The sequence below is a fragment of the Gracilinanus agilis genome, chromosome 2, assembly GCF_016433145.1.
Source record: "Gracilinanus agilis isolate LMUSP501 chromosome 2, AgileGrace, whole genome shotgun sequence".
In the NCBI taxonomy this organism is placed as follows: domain Eukaryota; kingdom Metazoa; phylum Chordata; class Mammalia; order Didelphimorphia; family Didelphidae; genus Gracilinanus; species Gracilinanus agilis.
This window is the reverse complement of record NC_058131.1, coordinates 217,520,042-217,537,888: the sequence shown is the minus strand read 5'-3', so window position 1 is coordinate 217,537,888 and position 17,847 is coordinate 217,520,042. Positions and strand designations below refer to the sequence as shown.

General features: G+C 37.0%; 1 protein-coding gene across 1 annotated transcript in view; it reads left to right on the top strand.

Moving 5' to 3' along the window:
- Window positions 1–17,847, top strand: part of PLCG2 (phospholipase C gamma 2) — a 172,439-nt gene that overhangs the window by 61,416 nt on the left and 93,176 nt on the right. Inside the window, exons 3-5 of the mRNA XM_044663650.1 lie at window positions 2,199–2,342; window positions 9,801–9,894; window positions 11,410–11,457. Coding sequence (XP_044519585.1) covers window positions 2,199–2,342; window positions 9,801–9,894; window positions 11,410–11,457 — 286 coding nt within the window. The remainder of the gene's footprint in view (window positions 1–2,198; window positions 2,343–9,800; window positions 9,895–11,409; window positions 11,458–17,847) is intronic.

Genomic DNA, 17,847 nt, shown 5'->3' with positions numbered 1-17,847 from the left:
TATATATATATATATATATATATATATATATATATATATATATATGAGAACTAGGAGAAAACAGTAGCATGGAAACAAGAAGAGATTGCCCAGGAGGAGAAATTCAGTCAACAGTATCAAAAGCTGCTGAACAGTCACTGAGGAGAGGATGAGAACTGAGAAAAGACTATGGTTTAGTATTCAAGTGATCTTTGGTATCCTTGAAGAAAGCAACATCAGTAGGATGGTTGGGATGGAAGTCAGATTGCAAGGGATTGAGAAGTGATTTGAGTGGTGATGAAGTCAAGGCAGCAAGTAAAGATGATTCTTCCTGGGAGGTTATAGATTATAAACTCCTTGAGAGCAGGGCTTGGATCACATCAGTCTTTATGTTTTCATGGCCAAGAACAGTGCCTGGTATACAGTAGAGGGTTAATAAATATTTGTTGAATGATTAAATGAATGCTGGCCAAGCTCTACTTTGGAACTGCCTGGAAAATTGTTGGATTGAACAAGAAGTGATAAGAGATGAAAGTCAGTGAGACTTTGTGTATGCCGAGACCTCTGGAAAATGAATAGGTAAGAAGATGCTACTTTATCATATTTGATGGCATGAACAAGGCTAACAGTATCCTGGAGAAGATTACACTCTGTAGCTGACTGAATATTTCCTACAGCTAAAGAAGTCCAAATGCCACCTCGGAGGCTTACTAGTATATAACTACATTCACTTTACTTAAGTTCCATCCTCTTATAGAATAGTCCTGATCTGCAGCTAGTCAATACCATTCCTAAAATGTGCCTCGTTGTGACCGAGACAGTACAGTGCAATGAGCTTCTCCATCATTTTGGACTCAGTAATAACAACTGACATTTTTTATCATTTTTTAAAGTTTGTAAAATGCTTCATATACTTTATTTAATTCAACAACTCTGTGAGGTAATTACTGTAAACATTCTTATACCCATTTTACAGATTATATTGCTGAGAACTCGAATTAAGTGACATGATTGCAGCTGTAAAGAATCAATTAGAATATGCATTCTGGTCTTATTGATTCAAAGTCCTTTATAAAATGCTACTCTTAATTTGATTTTAGTTCTAACTTTTTTTGTTTTTCTTACCATATTATTAATTTGGATTGAGTTTACAGTCCACTAAACACACAAGGTCTCTTTTTTGTGTATCTCTGTCTAGACATGCTTACTTCATCTTGCACTTTTATAATTGACTTTTTAAATGAAAATGGAGAATTTGACATTTATCCCTATAACATTAATTCAAATTTTTAAAACATTATCAATTTGACACAATAAATTCAAAGAAACAAAATGTAGAATTAAATCCTGACTTTGCATGCCATTTTATTAATTGTCCATGTTTTTTGCATTCTTCATATTCATCCTTATTTATTGTATGATGATATTCCATTATTGATGTATATCACCCCCCCCCATTTTCACATTCCAATCATAAATCACATCTCACCAAATCTGAGTCCTACTGATGAAGCTGAATTGACCTCTTTGACTTTTTTGAGTCTCTATTTCCTCATTTGTAAAGTAGTAATAATATTACCTGCTTGGCCCTGACTCTTAGAGTTGCACTTTATAAATCCTAAATACCAGACAGATGTGGGTTATTAGAGTTGTCATTATGTTTAAATGGGAAGTAGAAGGGAAATAAGCATTTTTAAAGGCTCCTACTATGTGCCAGACAAATGCTAAACACCTTTACAAATATTATCTCATCACAACCTTGGGAGCTGCTATTATTCTCATTTTACAGTTGAGGAAACTGAGGGAGACCAAGATTAAGTGACTTGTCCAGGGTGACATACAGGTCCAGCACTCTGTCAACTACAACAACCTAACTGCCTCATAATGATATAGAAATAGCCAAGGTCCTTTTTTCTTTAAATAATAATAATGATGATGATGATAGCCTAGGTTTGTAAAGTGCTTTATTTATACTGTCTCATTTAATCCTTACAAAAATCCTCTTTATCCCCGTTTTATAGACAAGGATACTGAGACTGAGAGGTGAAGAAACTTGCTCAGTGCCATAGAGCTAATATATGTGTGTCAGGATTAGAACCCAGGTCTTCCTCATTCCAAAGCCAGCATTCTATCCACTATACCACCTAGCTGTGCTTGTCATGTTATAGTTATGTCTTTTTGAAATTTACTTTTGCTGAGTTTTATTGTTTCTCTTCTAGTGGACTTGATGGAGATAAAGGAAATCCGTCCAGGGAAAAATTCAAAAGACTTTGAACGTGGGAAAGCAAGTCGCCAGAAAGAAGATTGCTGCTTCACCATATTTTATGGCACTCAGTTTGTCCTCAACACCCTGAGTTTAGCAGGTACATTTACATTTTTTCTCTTGCTTTGTCTCCCCTCATCCCACCTGCCATATTTTCTCAAGTTAATCCTTTGACTGGGAAAAAAGTTCTCTAGACAAGATGATCAGTAAGGCACAGTATTTTCTCCCATCCTGTAGCAAATAAAACAAACACTTGGCATTTACCCAAAGAAAGTATTTTAAAATCTTCAATGCTATTATCATCTGCATTAAAGACCTACTGTGACACCTCCTCATGGCATGGAAGGTGACTTTCAATCTTTTGCTTGTTCTAGCACTTCGAAAGGCTCCAAATTTGGTCCCATTGCCTATAGTCAGAGGACCAATCTAGCCAAGTATGGAGCTGTTTATTTCTGATTCATTGGGTAATTGGGTAAGGAATTCTTTGGCTAAGGTGGCCCTTGAAATATATAAAAATATAAGATACCCTTCAGTCCTTTGTAATCCTTTCTGATTCTTTAGTGACAGAAAAAAATCATGGAATCATAGATCTTCCCCTGGAAGAGGTCTTAGAAGTAATTTAGTACAAACTTCTCATTTTACAGATGAAGAAATTGAGGCCCAAAGAGCTGAGTTAAATGACTTGTTGAAGGTTACAATGATTTTAAGTGGGATTTGAATTCAGATCCTTTGGTTCTAAGTTCAGCACTCTCTCTATTGTGCCACATAACTCCCTATGAGAAAAGGACCAGAGAGTATCAAGAATCATAGTTTTCAGATAGTCTATAAATTTTAATTTGACTGTTGGTTCTTAAATATGAGACTTTAATCCAATAATGTGGGTTAATATAGAATTGGAAAAACCACACCATATCCACATTGACATTCTTGCTAAGAATGTAAAAGAAGAGACAAAGAAGTAATAGCTAAATGAAATCATGGCACATGGGTCTCCTTAGTGAAATCAAAAAAAGATTTGGCTGAGTTGGTTTCCTTGGGGCCCAAGGCCATCCTTTCCTGGGACATTTAGTCATCTTGCCTTGTAGTTCTCAAGATGAACACCAGCAACTGGACCACCCTGAAAATAATTGCAGTCTCTGGGCTGCAGCATCTGTTCCAAAGGATAATGAATGTCAAGAAATTCTACAAAGAGCAAATCAACATAATTTATTTGAAAATAAGTATAGTGGATAGGAGGATGGCAGGAAGTACCACAGGAAAAAAATGAAGATGCAAGAGTACTCCTTTCTCCAATCCATTTTTTGCAAAGTTACCAGAATGATTTTTCTAAAATCATAAGTTTGGCTATGTCATTCATTTGCTCAAAATCCTTCAATGTTTCCCCTTTGCATGTAAGATAAGATCCAAATGAGACTTAGGCCACGGAAGGAACAGATAGAATCTGAATACAAATTGAAACATACCTTTTCTCCATAAATTTTTATCTAGTATGAGCAATATGTCTTCTTTCACAACATAAAAATATGGAAATATGACAATACATATAAACTTTTATTATTTGCTTTCTCTGGAAGTGGGGAGGGATGGAAGGGAGAGAGAGAACATGAATTATAATTGCAAAATATCAGAAAACAAATGTTTAAAATTTTTATTGATGTGTGATCTCAAAAAAAATAAATTTAATTTAGAAAAGATAAGATAAAAACTTCTTAGCTTGGTTTTTAAATCTTTGTTGTCAGTCTAATTTTCTGACCTTTCTTTACATGTCTTCTCTTTGTAAACTCTAGGTTCTAGCTAACCTGGATATCTCTCTGTTTTCAGAACTTAGCAGGATATCTCCCACCCTTGTGTACTTATATAAGCTTTCTCCTATGAGTGAATGAATGAGAAAGAATCTATTAAATGTTTATTATGAACAAAATACTGTGGTAGGCACTGGAGATACTTATGGAAAAACAAAGCATGAAATCCTAGTCATCTCTGCTTTTCAGATTCTCAATATTCAAGATTCCCAATATTCCTTCAAGGCTCAACTCAGATACTACTTATGCCTTGACGCCTTCCATAAGGGACCAGCTGAAAATATTCTCTCCCTTTCAAGTAGCAGTTGATCTCTCCACTGTTCCCTTTACATTCTGCTATGTAGACTTTATCTGCGTACATGGCAAATATCCCAGAAAAATATAACCTTTTTTGAAGGGGAAGAGCTTCTTAATTTTTGTCTTCGTATCTCCATTGCCTCCCAGGGTTCCTTGCACATAGTAGGCTCTTAGTAAATGCATATTGAATTGAAGTCAAAGACTTGTGAATTAATCAGAAACTTCAATCATCTTTGTGTGTCATTAAAACTTCTTTTAAGAAGAGTTGGATTATGATGAATATGCTGAATAGTATCATGAAAAATAAAATCTATTGTATCTGAACCAACCAATAATTAATAGAAGTTATGGAAGTGTGGGTTATTTCAGAATTAGCAGCTTGCATGCAATCAGTTTGTTAAAGCAAAGGTTAAATTAAGAACAAATCCAAAGAAAGCATAGAGATAAGATGGCAAGCCTCGTGTGTACTTACGATAGCATTAAGCCAGCCTAGTTAACTAATTTATTGTATCTAAAAAAAGGAAATTAATAAAATTAATGCCATTGACCATATTATGATTTCTTGTAACAAATGAAAATAATCATCACAATGAAGAGGTGAAAAGTGCCCAGAAACCATACCAACTAGCAAAGAGTAGGTCTTCTTGCCAGGAGGAGAGACATGACAACAAAAAACAATATTGCTTAGAATAGAAACTTATTTGAAAAAACATTACTGTATACCATAATGGAAGATTTTGAAGTCTCTGAACTGAAAAGATTATGAATTCCCTATACAGGAAAAAAATGGAAAAAAGCTTCTCATGAATTTAAGCTAAACTAGATGATTCTTAGAATTTTAGACAAACCTTTAAGTGGGAAATAAAGATATAGTGGAAGAGAACTGTGAGAATTTCTTTAATGGTCTATTCTTATATCCAGTGACATTAGAAACAATGACATTTGGGCACAGTACCAGATGTACCATTTGAGGAAATGGAAATGGCAGTCAAAAAAATGAAATTAGGAAGAACATCTGGGTCTGGCTAATATTTACAGAAAAAAATCTGTCCTTTAGGCAAAACAATTTTGAAGGCTCATGGGGATTGATTTTCAAGAACTTTCAAGGGGAAGATCTAAAAGGAATGGAAAAAAATCATGAATGGTGTTAAATTTTACTTTAAAAAGGCACTTGAGAAGATAGAAGATGACTAATGACCCAAATGCCTATTTTCTCATCTCTAAAAAGTCTTTAAATATTGTCCTTGCATGTATATCTTTATTTAATAATATATGATTAGTAATATGTTAATAAAATATATCTTTATTAAAATATGCACAGAGTATGCCAGAGTTTGCAAAATGTGCAGATATCTAGAAGTCAATCTACCAAGAGAAATTCAAGACTTACATAAATACAGTGGCAAAACACATTTTACAGAAATAAAGGAAAACTTAAATAATTGGAGAAATATGATTTGTGGGATGGGTCATACCAACAAAATAAAAAAACACTACCTAAATTAATTTATAGATTTTTGTAATGCCAGTCAAATTAGCACTAGCTTTGTAGAACTAGGTAGAATAATTACAGAATTCATTTGGAGAAAAAAATCCAAAATATTAAGAGAAATAATTAAAAATGTGTGGAATAAAGGGGAAATAGTTCTCTAGAACTCAAATTATATTCTAAGCTATTAGCCAGCAAGACCATATCATAATATGTAACAAAAAATAGATCAATGAGACAAACAGTGTACGTAAGAATTATAAGTAGTTAAATTCAATAACCCAATGTAAATAAACCCCAAAATGTAAACTACTTGAGGAAGGCATCCCTATTCAATAAACTTGCCGGGAAAACTGGAAGACTCTTTGGAAAAAAAGAAATCCAGCATTTTATATCATATACCACAATAATTTTCAAATGGATATCTGATATAAATATAAAATGTCACATAATAAATTGGAAGAAAATGACTAGAGGAACTTTTCACATTTATGACTAGGAGAGAATTCTTAACTACATAAAAGAAAGAAATCACTAAAGATGAAGCAGACAATTTTAAATTTAAAAAAAGCTATTGCATGAGCAAAATCAGTGTAAAAAAATGAGAAGGAAAATTTTCAATTGGATTAAAAAACACTGCCTCCACTACTTCAGATAAAAATCTAAGATATAAAAGGAATAAAAACAAATATGGAAGACCAAGAATGATTCTCTAGTAGATGAGTGCTGAAATAATATGAACGAATATTTCTTAAAAGAAGAATTGGAAACAATTTACAATCACATGAAAGACTGGTCCATATTACTAATAAAAAGAGAAATGTAAAATAAAAAACCGATATTTTACATCACACATTTCAATTGGCAGATGGCAAAAGACAGAAACAGACAATGTTAGAGGGATTAAAGAGAGACAGGCACACTACTACATTGCTGATGAAACAGTGAATTGGTCCTTCCATTCTGAAAAAAAAATGATTCAGAATTATGTGAAAAAGTCACTAAACTATTCATACTCTGACTCAGAGATCCCACTACTAAGCATGTGCACCAAGAAGGTCAAAGCAGAAACAAAGGTCACATATATACCAAAATATTCATAGCAAATTTTTTGTGTGTATATGGTTACAAAGAATTGGAAACAAAGTCGGTGTTCATCAATTGCTAAATTAATTAATGTAATGGAATATTATTACCTCACAAGAAATAAAAAATATAAAGAATTCAGAGAAACATGGGAAGACTATAAAAGACTCCTCTCTGGAGAAAGGAAAATAGCTACCACAAAGTATATGCTCCTTATTCTGTAGAAGGCATGAACTCTAGTATACCGATCTATATTTTTTTACCTCATTTTTTTGTTGTTGTGTTGATGCCTTTTGATTTTTATATATTTATTTCTGAATATACCCTCGGATCTCTCCCACTAGGTGAGCTTTCACTTGTAGCAAAGGAACAAAAACCAGTTAAAATCACTCAACACATTGACTGCCTCTGACAGTACTGTGTTATATATCCACATTCCTTCCTTTCCTTATCCTCTATCTCCATCAATAAAGGGGTAAAGTGAATTTTTTTGTTTCTTCTATGAGAGGAATTTTGGTTGTTATAATTACATAACATTACATTTTGTATTATTATTCTTTGTATTCATGTTATTGCATTAATTCATGTAAGTCTTCCCATATTTCTTTGATTTCCTTCTTTTTGTCATTTCTTATGGTACAGTAATGTTCACTGTTTGCATTCATAGACCACAATAACTCTTCCTTAACCATAAAATTATAGATCCAGATTTGTAATGGACTTTAGAGATCACTGAAACCAACACCCCCCATTTTAGATAGTGAAGAAACAGAGGCTCAGAGAGGCTGAGTGACTTGCCAAGAAGTAAATAGTAAGGGGCAGAGCCAGGTGATTCAAACTCAGTTTCTGTGACTAAGTAAAGTGTTCTTTCCACTCTATGAGGTTGCCTCAGTCAGTGTGTCTTTACCTGTTTGCGGTGATTTGCTGCTATTTAAGGGCAACTAAGAACATTTTGGGACTTTTGTTTCTGGGAACTGTGTGGGATTTCTGGATAGAAGGGTAGACACATTTTCTTTATTCTTTTTGCATCTGATTTAGAAGTGAGGGAAAATAAGGTAATAGATGAGAAGTGGGGAGGATACATTAACAGACAAAATCACTAAAGACATATTTTGAATAGGTGTGAGCTCATAGAAGCAATTTATCCATGAGAGCATTAATATATTCTAGGAAACTGCTTAGTAAATCTTAAAACACTTTTGAAATGTGAGCCATTAAGGAGAAATATTTAATTTTATCACCAGCTCCACTCTCCCATCTCAACTCCAAGGTTATAAAATCTTGTCCTTCTGGAATGAGCTCTCCTCTTCAGGATCATTTCACCCAACATTGTATTCTAATGGCACTCATTAATAGAAAGACTTCTAACACATAAAGTGTTAAAATTTTTTATAAAGACCTTTTGATGCTTAAGGGGGCAGCTTTTAGTTATCTGGGAAATAGAGATATGTGAAGCAGCCTCTTTCCCAGAATAAAGTATATTCAGATTTGATACTGGCTTGAGTTATCTAACATGATCATAATGAGTATCTGACATATTAATGGATAATTATGGAAATTAGCCCTTTGCTCTGTTGCCCCCATTGTACCATTACTTAGTCTTGCATTAGCACTAAGATCCCTAGGTACAAAGATAAGAGAAATCTGTCTTAGTCCCATTTCTGCCACTAAATGACCATAAACTGGACAGGTCACATCTCCTCCATGATCCTCAGTTTATTCATTTGTAATATGCTGCTCAGTAGTGCAGAAGAAAGTGTTGGGTTTGAAGTTGGGAAGACTCAGATTTCTGAGTCCAAATCTGGCCTCAGGTACTAACTAACTGTGTAACCCTGGAAAAGTCACTTTACCCTGTTGCCTCAGTTTCCTCATCTGTCAAATGAACTGGAGAAGGAAATAGCAAACCACTCCAGCATCTTTGCAAAGAAAATCCAAATGGGATTATGAAAAGTCAGACATGACTGAAATAACTGAACCATAACAACAAAATGAGAAGTCTGGAAAGGATGATCACTAAGGCCCTTCCTATCACTGACATTCACACTAACAAACTTGGTCTTTCTTCTCTTCTATTTTTACTATTATAAAACCATTTTTTATCTCAGTAATTCCAAAGATTTTGTAGATATGGATATTTCTTCCAATGATATAAAGTAACATAGCAGAATGGCATATTAGTGGTGTCATGGAACCAAACTTCATCACCTAGACACCAACCTTAGTTTTCCAGTGTTGAACTGCTCTCCTCTCTTTGGATTATTACTTCCAGGCTTTCCAGGGAAAAAAAAGGTTTTCCTTGCACAAGAAGGTAGTCATATGTCTCCACGTTTGGTTGGTGGGATTTTAGAGACTTGAAAAGAAGGAAATGGACCTCACTGCTATGAATTTTAGTATTTTAGTTCCTGAGAAACCATTAAGGGGATTGAGTATGCAACACCTCAACCTCCATTTTGTCATGTGTGAAATGAGGATAATAATAGATTAAGCTCTTATTTCTCTCATTTGTGCAGTACCTTCTTGGTTTGCTGAGAGCCAGTGGCATGTGCAGGGCTGATTCCCTGGCACCATGATATACATATTCTATAACAGAAGTTAGAGCAAACAGGGGAAGTCTGGAATGGGAGACACATCTCCTGACATTAAATCCACTGCCCTTCTCAGTATGGCATTTAGTTCCCTTTCAATCTATCTGTTGAAACTCTAGCTTTTACCATATGTTTTCATTGGCAGGACTAATATGGTTGGGAATCTCTTGAGAACCTCAGGAGACCCTTTCCATCTAGATCTGTCAGACAACAGGCCTTGAGATCCAAGACTGGGGGGCACTTGAGCCAAACCACCCACCAGGCATTCCACATAACAGTTCCTCTCTTTATCTTTTCAGCTGACTCCAAGGAAGATGCTAGTAAATGGCTTTGTGGCTTGACAATTTTGCACCAAGAAGCCCAGAATGCCTCAACACCAACTATTACCGAGAGGTACTTCATCTTTTCCATTTTCTTTTGCTTATTTTGGGATGTTTGGGGAAGCTGTCATGTAGGTAGGCAGTTCAACCCACATGCATCTGGAAGGTACATTCAAATAATGACTGCTCTCAAATCATATCCATCATTTATACTTTGTCCCCTGGCTGTTGTGATTAGTTTGCTTATTTGTGGATCCAGAACTATGATTTCATCATTAAAAAGAGAAGTGCAAAGGGAGAAACTCTGTTTATCAATGCATATCTATGTCCACTCTGCAACTCAGATTCTTAGAAAGTCATATCCAGGCAACTGAGGACTTCTCAGTCCTACAGCTAGTATTTGTCAAGAGCAACACTTGAATCCTGGTCTTCCTAACTCTAAGGGTAGTTCTCTGTCCTTTGCACCACACGGTCTCATGCATTATGATCAATTATGATCAGTAATGCATTGAAATTGGGAGAGAACAAAACATTCAGATAGGATTAAATTAAAAAAGGTGGTGATTTAATACAGGATTAATCTGAGTTGAACTGATAGCATTGAATCCAAGTTCTCTTGGCCCTAAGATCCTTTAGAAAATTTAAATGGTTTACATTTTAATTTGTACCATAATATTTCTAGACCTCCTATGTTTATCCCTATCCATCCAAAAATGTCAAAAATCATTTTTAGGGGCTGATAAAGATCTGAGACTATCAGTCTCTAAATTCAATTTTTTTGTGTGAGGATTTTTGTTTTAAATTAACCTGAAACATCCTAATGAGCCATTTGAACTTACCTGCATTGAAAGTGATTAATGTAAAGGGAAGAGCCCTCAGAATCTGTCACCTAGGTAAGGCTCCTAACCTATGGTATCCTCTTTAAGTTATCTATCCATTATGCTTTGAATGCTCCTCCGAATGAAAAGCTTATTCTTTTGTGAGGCAGCCTATTCTGCTATTGAATAGCAATAATTGTTTGAACATACCTTCTTAGTTTGAATCAAAATATGTCTTTCTATACCTTCTATCCATTTCCCCTAGATCTTCCCTCTGGAACTATACAGAATGTCTAATCTGTGGCCCATGAGGACCCTTCAAATATTTGAATTTGGTTTAAATCCCTTTCTAAGTCTTTTCTTATCTTCCTCAAGTCCTTTAGCCAATCCTCATAGGGATTGTTCTTCAGTCCTTACCCTCTTCTGGTCAGATTCCTCTGGACACACTGTCTTTCCTGAAATGTGTCTCCCAGAACTGAATGCTAAATACTCCAGATGACTTCAGTTGAGGTTTGACCAGGGCAAAGAAGAGCAAGTCTTATCAGTTTCTTTATTTTAGATCCTTTAAGATAGCACCAAAGTATAAAAAGGTGTTTGTGGTTAAAAGGGCATTGGAAAATATATAATGCAGTTGAAAGATCCCTAGTCTGAGAGTGACAAAATTAGCTTCCTGTCCTATCACAGGCCAGAATTAACTTCATGTCCTAAGTTATTATGTGAATGCAAAAATTTTTTGCTCTTTTCTCTAATTTTTGGTCTTTTTTTTCTAGTTGGCTAAGAAAGCAAATTTATTCTGTAGACCAAACTCGGAGAAATAGGTAAGACTGTTTTACAGTTTGTTTTCTGGTTCGTTTGAATTCTAATTCTCATTTTCATGTGTTAGAGAATAAAAACATATTTTATGGAGAGGAGAATATTAGGTAGCTCTAGGCATGTATCATCACCAGAGAGTGAAACAGCCTGAGGATGACTGCTGTTTCTTAAGACTCCTGGGGCAGCTGAGTGGCTCAATGGATAGAGAGCCAGGCTGGGAGACATAAGGCCCTGGGTTCAGATCTGATTTCAGACACTTCTTAGCTGTGTGACCCTAGGCAAGTCACTTAATCCCAAATGCCTAGCCTTGGAACCAATACTTAATATTGATCCCAAGTCAGAAGGTAAAGGTTAAAAAAAAAGACTCTACTGATCCTGGGGCGGGGCTTAGAAATAACCCCAAGTTCTTGAAGGCTCTGCCGGAGGAGGGTGGGGTGAGGGGGGAGAATACAAGAATGATTTTCTAGGTTCTACCAAGCTAGAGAAATATGAGCTTTAGATAAAGGCTTATAAGGTGTTCGTTATTGTATCTGTCAAGGCTCCCAGCAAAGAATGGCAGGTGTGAGGTTCTAGCCAAACCCAGCTCTTTCAAAGCACCTCAAGAACAATAAAATATTCTGCTAAATTTTGCAAGATATTCATAAACAGAAGAGTTGATTTAACTCCATTAAGATCCATTAAGATCATCTCCATTTAAAGAAACAACTAAGTTCAGGAAGATATTTCTACCAACAAATGGATTACAACATTATTTGTCTGCCAAGATCTTTAGGGCCAAGGTCTTTGCCAGTGGAAGGAGTGTCCACACTAATAAAGTGGCAGATATTTTGAAATACCAAAATGAAAGAATTGAATGAAAAGAATATGAACTCAGGATTCAGAGGACCTGGGTTCAGATATTACCTCTAATACTTACTACCTTTGTAAATTTGAGGAAGTCACTTAACTTCCCTTGACCTTAATAGTTTCTAACTTGTAAAAGGAAGGGATTTGATCAGAATCTGAAGTTTTTAGCTGTAGATCAGTGCTTCCTATGAGCCTATGATTCAGGGGACCCCTTTATAATGGAAAAGATTTGGTTTACTTTGGTTTGCTAAACTAGATGCCAATATCTCACTGCTGGCAACAGAAGAGGCTTCCTATTAAAAGGAAGTTTACAATATATTATGTATTTTTAGTGTCCGGGTAGCCTATTTTGGGGGCTTAGGGTTGCCCCGAGTAACCTTTGGCTTGCTGGCATCCTGTAACTCATCCTTCTTTCAAGTACCCACTGGTACGGAGGCTAGGGTAGCAGCTCTTATTTCTCTTCTATAGCTAGCCTGTTGTAAACTGGACCATCTGGGAGAACTTTGGAGGGGTCCTGAGGAAAGTTACTATTTTTTGCATTGGGGGGGGACCTCTTCCTCTGATTTTCCCAAAACTAGGGAGAGAGTCAGTTTTCTTTTTGTTTTATTCCTTGCTGGCTGGAAGAGAACTTTGACTTGTTCAAATTATTTGGGAGCATCAAGGAATTTACAAATTCATTTGGTAGTCTCATTCTCTTCAGGCCAAGGACAGTGTGTTCCATGATTGTCTTCTTTATGTAGATGACTTGTGCATTGTGAATAAAACTGAGAGATTCTGGTATTATGGGCACCTATTTCTCAGCTGTGAGTATCAGGGAAAAGTTATTTGGTGCTGTTTGCTTTGAAATTACCACACTGACAACAAAACATGGACTTTCCCCCAGCATTAAGCCTCTGCATATATTTCTCTTCTCTGTGCCCAAATCCAGCTTTCTTTTTCAGGACTGGATCATACTGTTCTTTTTGGTGCCATTTTTCCAGCCCCTTTGCTCATATCATCTTCTAGAACATCTCAATATCTTTCTTGTTGTTCAGTATTTTCATTGTGTCTGACTTTTTCGAGACACCATTCAGGGTTCTCTTGGCAAAGATACTGGAGTGGTTTTCAATTTCCTTTTCCAGCTTCTTTTCCAGTTGAGGAGACTGATGCAAATAGACTTAAGTGACTTGTCCACACAGCTATTAAGTGTCTGAGACCAGATTTCAACTCAGGAAGATGAAGGTCAGACATTCTATCCATTGCACCACCTCACTGCTGTTTCTTTGGTCTCCTGCCTTTCCTTCAGGGCCCAGTTCAAATACTACCTCCATGAAAACTTTTTGCTGCTACCTAGATCCTAACGAGCAGTAATCTCTCCCTCTCAAAATAGGCATAATACTTGTTACCTTTTCCTAATCTTTCCTTGTATTTTACACATTGCTCCTGTTCATTTTCCCTCCATTCCTGGGATGCTGGCTTTCTTGCTTTCCCTACCACATGCAGTCCCATACTCCATGCCTTTTCCCATGTTTGTGGTACTTTCCCTCTGCTTCTCTGCCTCCTGGTTTCCTTCAAGTCTCAGCTAAAACCTCATTTTCAGCAAAAAGTGTTTCATCAGTTCCCTTTCAGCTAGTGCCTTCCCTCTGAGACTACCTTCAGTTTATCTTCTGTGTATATATGTGTGTATGTGTATATATATATGTACATATACAAAATGTATATATGAATATAGTTTTTTGTGTGTTGTCTCCCTCATTAGCCCATGAGCTTCCTGATGGCAGGAGCTGTTTCCACCACTCTTTGTACACCCAGCCCTGAGCAGTGCCTGGTGTACAGTAGGTTTTTAGTAGAAACTTATTGACTCAATTTGACTTTAGATGCACAGAATAGGGGGAGCTGGGTGGCTCAGTGGATTGAGAACCAGGCCTAGAGATGGAAGGCCCTGGGTTCAAATCTGGCTCAGACACTTCCTAGTTGTGTGACCCTGAGCAAGTCACTTAATCCTTAATTGCCTAGCCCTTACTGCTCTCCTGCTTTGGAACCAATACACAGTATTAATTCTAAGATGGAAGAAAGAAAAAGGTTAAAAAAAAGGTAGCATAGGACCTTGTAGTAATAGATTCTCAATTAATATTGGAGTGATATAAATTTGATGAAAAAGTTTTGTAGGCTTGTCAAGTATTTCCCAGATATACATAATGTTTCATCTTGGACTGCTCTTGTGATTTCAGTAGTATAAGGAAGACCCATGTGGGAACTCCTGCCTGGCCAGTTAGCCCTAGGAGGCGAGATGACTTTTTTGTGTTGTGGAATTAAAAACAGCAACCACAAACCTCCAGTATCTTGAAGCCTACTTGTCTTCTAATTGTCTCAAAAACTGAAATCCAGAACTGTATCTCTGGAATAATTTTCCTGGTGCCTTAATTCTAGAAGTCTCTGCCTTCTGAGAGTGGGAGTAGGGGAGAGACATGGCCAGCCCTTTGAGATGGAATGTGGTTTGAAGTGGGTCAAGACCTGGGCCAGAGAGACCAGAGTGGAGGCTGCTCTACTAGTCTGGCCAGGAGTTGTTAGGAAGGTCTGAGCTCGAGCGGGTAGCTTTCTTAGTGGGGAGAGGGACATTTGGTTGCTGCTCATTTTGCTCAGAAGCCAATTGGAATCACTCGCTTCTTCTCCACCCAGAAATAAAAGTGAATAATTTAGCATCACATCAGGACAGGGCGTTTTCTCAGGAAACAACCGTATTTTGTCAACTGTTCATTTCATGGGGGCACTGATTGTTTTGGAGGAAAGAAAACACGGGCTCAAGAAAAGTTCTCAAAAATCAGGATTTGTAAAAATTTTCCTTGAAGTGGGAGTCACAAAGGGATTTGGGAACAGCAGCTGTGTGCTTTGCAGCTTTTCTCAGGCTGAGTCAGGTAAGGAATCCCAAAAGAAATCAGGGGAAATAGGACACCAAGAAGAAGGCTGACATCTTGTTGGTTAATGAGGTAGCATGGGGTTGTCAGTAAACCATTGAACTAGGAGATGGGGGAACTTGGGTTTGAAATCCACCCCAGATCCTTATTAGGTTTGTGACCTTGGGTAAGTCTTCTCTCTTAGCCTTAGTATCTTCATCTACAAAATGGGGTTAATTAATACTATCCAGCTCATGTGAGTTTAAAAAAAATTCCTACTTTCTGTAGTAAGTATTGATTCTAAAGCAGAAGGATGGTAAAGGCAATTGGGGTTAAATGTCCTGCCCATGGTAACACAGCTAGAAAGTATCTGAAGGCAGATTCGAACCCAAAACCTCCCATCTCTAGACATGGTTCTCAATCCACTGAGCCACCTAGCTGCTTCCTCACATGAGTTTTGAGGATCAAATCAGTTAAAGCAAATGCATTAAAGGTGTTTTGAAAAAATTAATATACTATATAAATGTCAGCTATAACCTTTATGTGACAGTAAAATTTTATATGATTTACTTCCTATTCCTGTCCGCATGACTTTGATTTCTTAAAGAAGGAAGATGAGCTACATTGGGTTCTGTTATTCAGATCCCTTTTCTTTTTTCTGGACTGGCCTGGTGTTAGGCACCCCTCAGGGAATTATGTTAGCTATTTGAGCTTATAAAGACATACTCCATTTCAAAGTCTGCAGACGGGCTCGTTGATAAAACCCTCGTGCCTTTGCCTGGGTCCAGGACCTCACTCCTGAGTCAGTCAGAAGGAAAGGCTGCTCAGATGACCCCCTCTGGCCAAAGTTAGGCTATTTCATTCTATAGCTGAAGTGGGTCATGTTGTCAGAAGTGTGTGTGTGTGTGTGTGTGTGTGTGTGTGTGTGTGTGTGAAGAATGAATGGACTTACAAGGAATCAAGGAGAAAAATAATTATAATTTTTAAAAAAGATGAATACTGGTAGGTAAAATGTGATTGGAATCAAAGCATTCACATCAAGTGTCCTGCTGACCAAGGGGAAATCCATATTGTCTGGATAATGGAGGCATCAGACTCTGAGTCCTTTTTTTTTTCCTTGGTGTGTCCATTTGCTCCCAAGCTCAATATATACATCAGAAGGGCCATACTGCCTAGCAGCCAGGGGTCTCTCAGGCTGCTTTAGGAGAGGCAGTAATCTATAATGATGGAAGTAAGGAGAGCTCTGTCCTGTCAGACACTGGGGCATCAGTGGATTGAAATAAGAGAATCTTAGAGATGGGAGGTGCTTTGTTCAAATCTGATCTCAGACACTTCCTAGCAGTGTGACCCTGGACAAGTCACTCAAGCCCCCTAGCCTAGCCCTTACTGCTCTTCTGCCTTGGAACCAATACACAGTACTGATTCTAAGATGAAAGGTAAGGGTTTTAAAAAAAAGAAGGATGTTGACAAGCTGGAGAACATTCAGAGGAGGGTGACCAGGATGCTGAACAATCTTACTGTGGTAAATGCCTCTATGTGTTGGACCCTGGGCAAGTCATGTAACTTCCCTAGGTCTTAGTTTCCCCAAGTATATGGTTCAGACTAGATGGAACATAAAGAGTCTGCAGTTGGACCCAGGAAAACCTGAGTGAAGACCTGAGTTAGATGAAGCTCCTGTTACTAGCTGTGAGACCCTGGGTAAAACCATATCTCTGCCTCAGTTTCCTTATTTGTGTAGTGAGGAAAATTATAGCACCTACCTCCAAATGCTGTGAGGATCAAATGGAATAATATTTGTAAAGATCTTTGCCAGCTTTAAAGCACTATGTCAATGATCAACTATTTATTGTTATTATTATTAATTATTATATAATCTATGAGGTGTCCTCTAGCTCCACATATGTGTTGCCATATTGGAGTAGAAATTATTTATAAATAAGGAAATAGAGAATTAGGCATTCAATTTTCAAACTAATTTAAGTGTAAGGTTATTTGAAAAAAAAGTTAATCTTTAGTTAAATTAACTTTTTGTTTTTCCACTGTATTATTTCTGAATTTGTAGTCTTCACACCATGAGCCCTCCCTTGTAGCAAAGAAAAATAGTGAAACAGGGAGTGAATGTAGTATTCTATCTACACCCATAATCCCTTGCTTCCACCAAGAGAAGGAAGATGCCTATTCATCTCTGAGGCTAAGATTAGTCATGAAAGTTCGAACTATGCTTGCCCTACACCTGCCTCTGGTATATAGTGAAGAGGGCTCTGAATGGGGAGTCAAAGACCTCAGTTTGATTCTTGGTTCTATTATTTACTTCCTTTGTGACAAGCTTGGATACTTAATGTCTTTGGTCCTTATTTTCCTTATCTGCAAAATGAGAATGTTGGACTAGATGCTCTTTAAGATTTCTTTCTGAGTTTAAATCCTATGATTCTGTAATCCTCACTGCCTATGTTTACTCCCTGAGAGCCTTCTTCTTGGCTTCTGACCCAGGCTGACCCAGGCTCTTATGTATATTTTCTACCTAGAGTGGGAAGACCTTAGAGCCAGACCTCATAGAAAAGGGACCTCAGAGGACATTTCATTGAGCTACTTATTCTCAGTAGACCTCCTTTTGTCATGTCCCTGAGAAGTAATCATCCAGCTTCAGGGTGCATACTGCTAACAATGGAGTGTTCA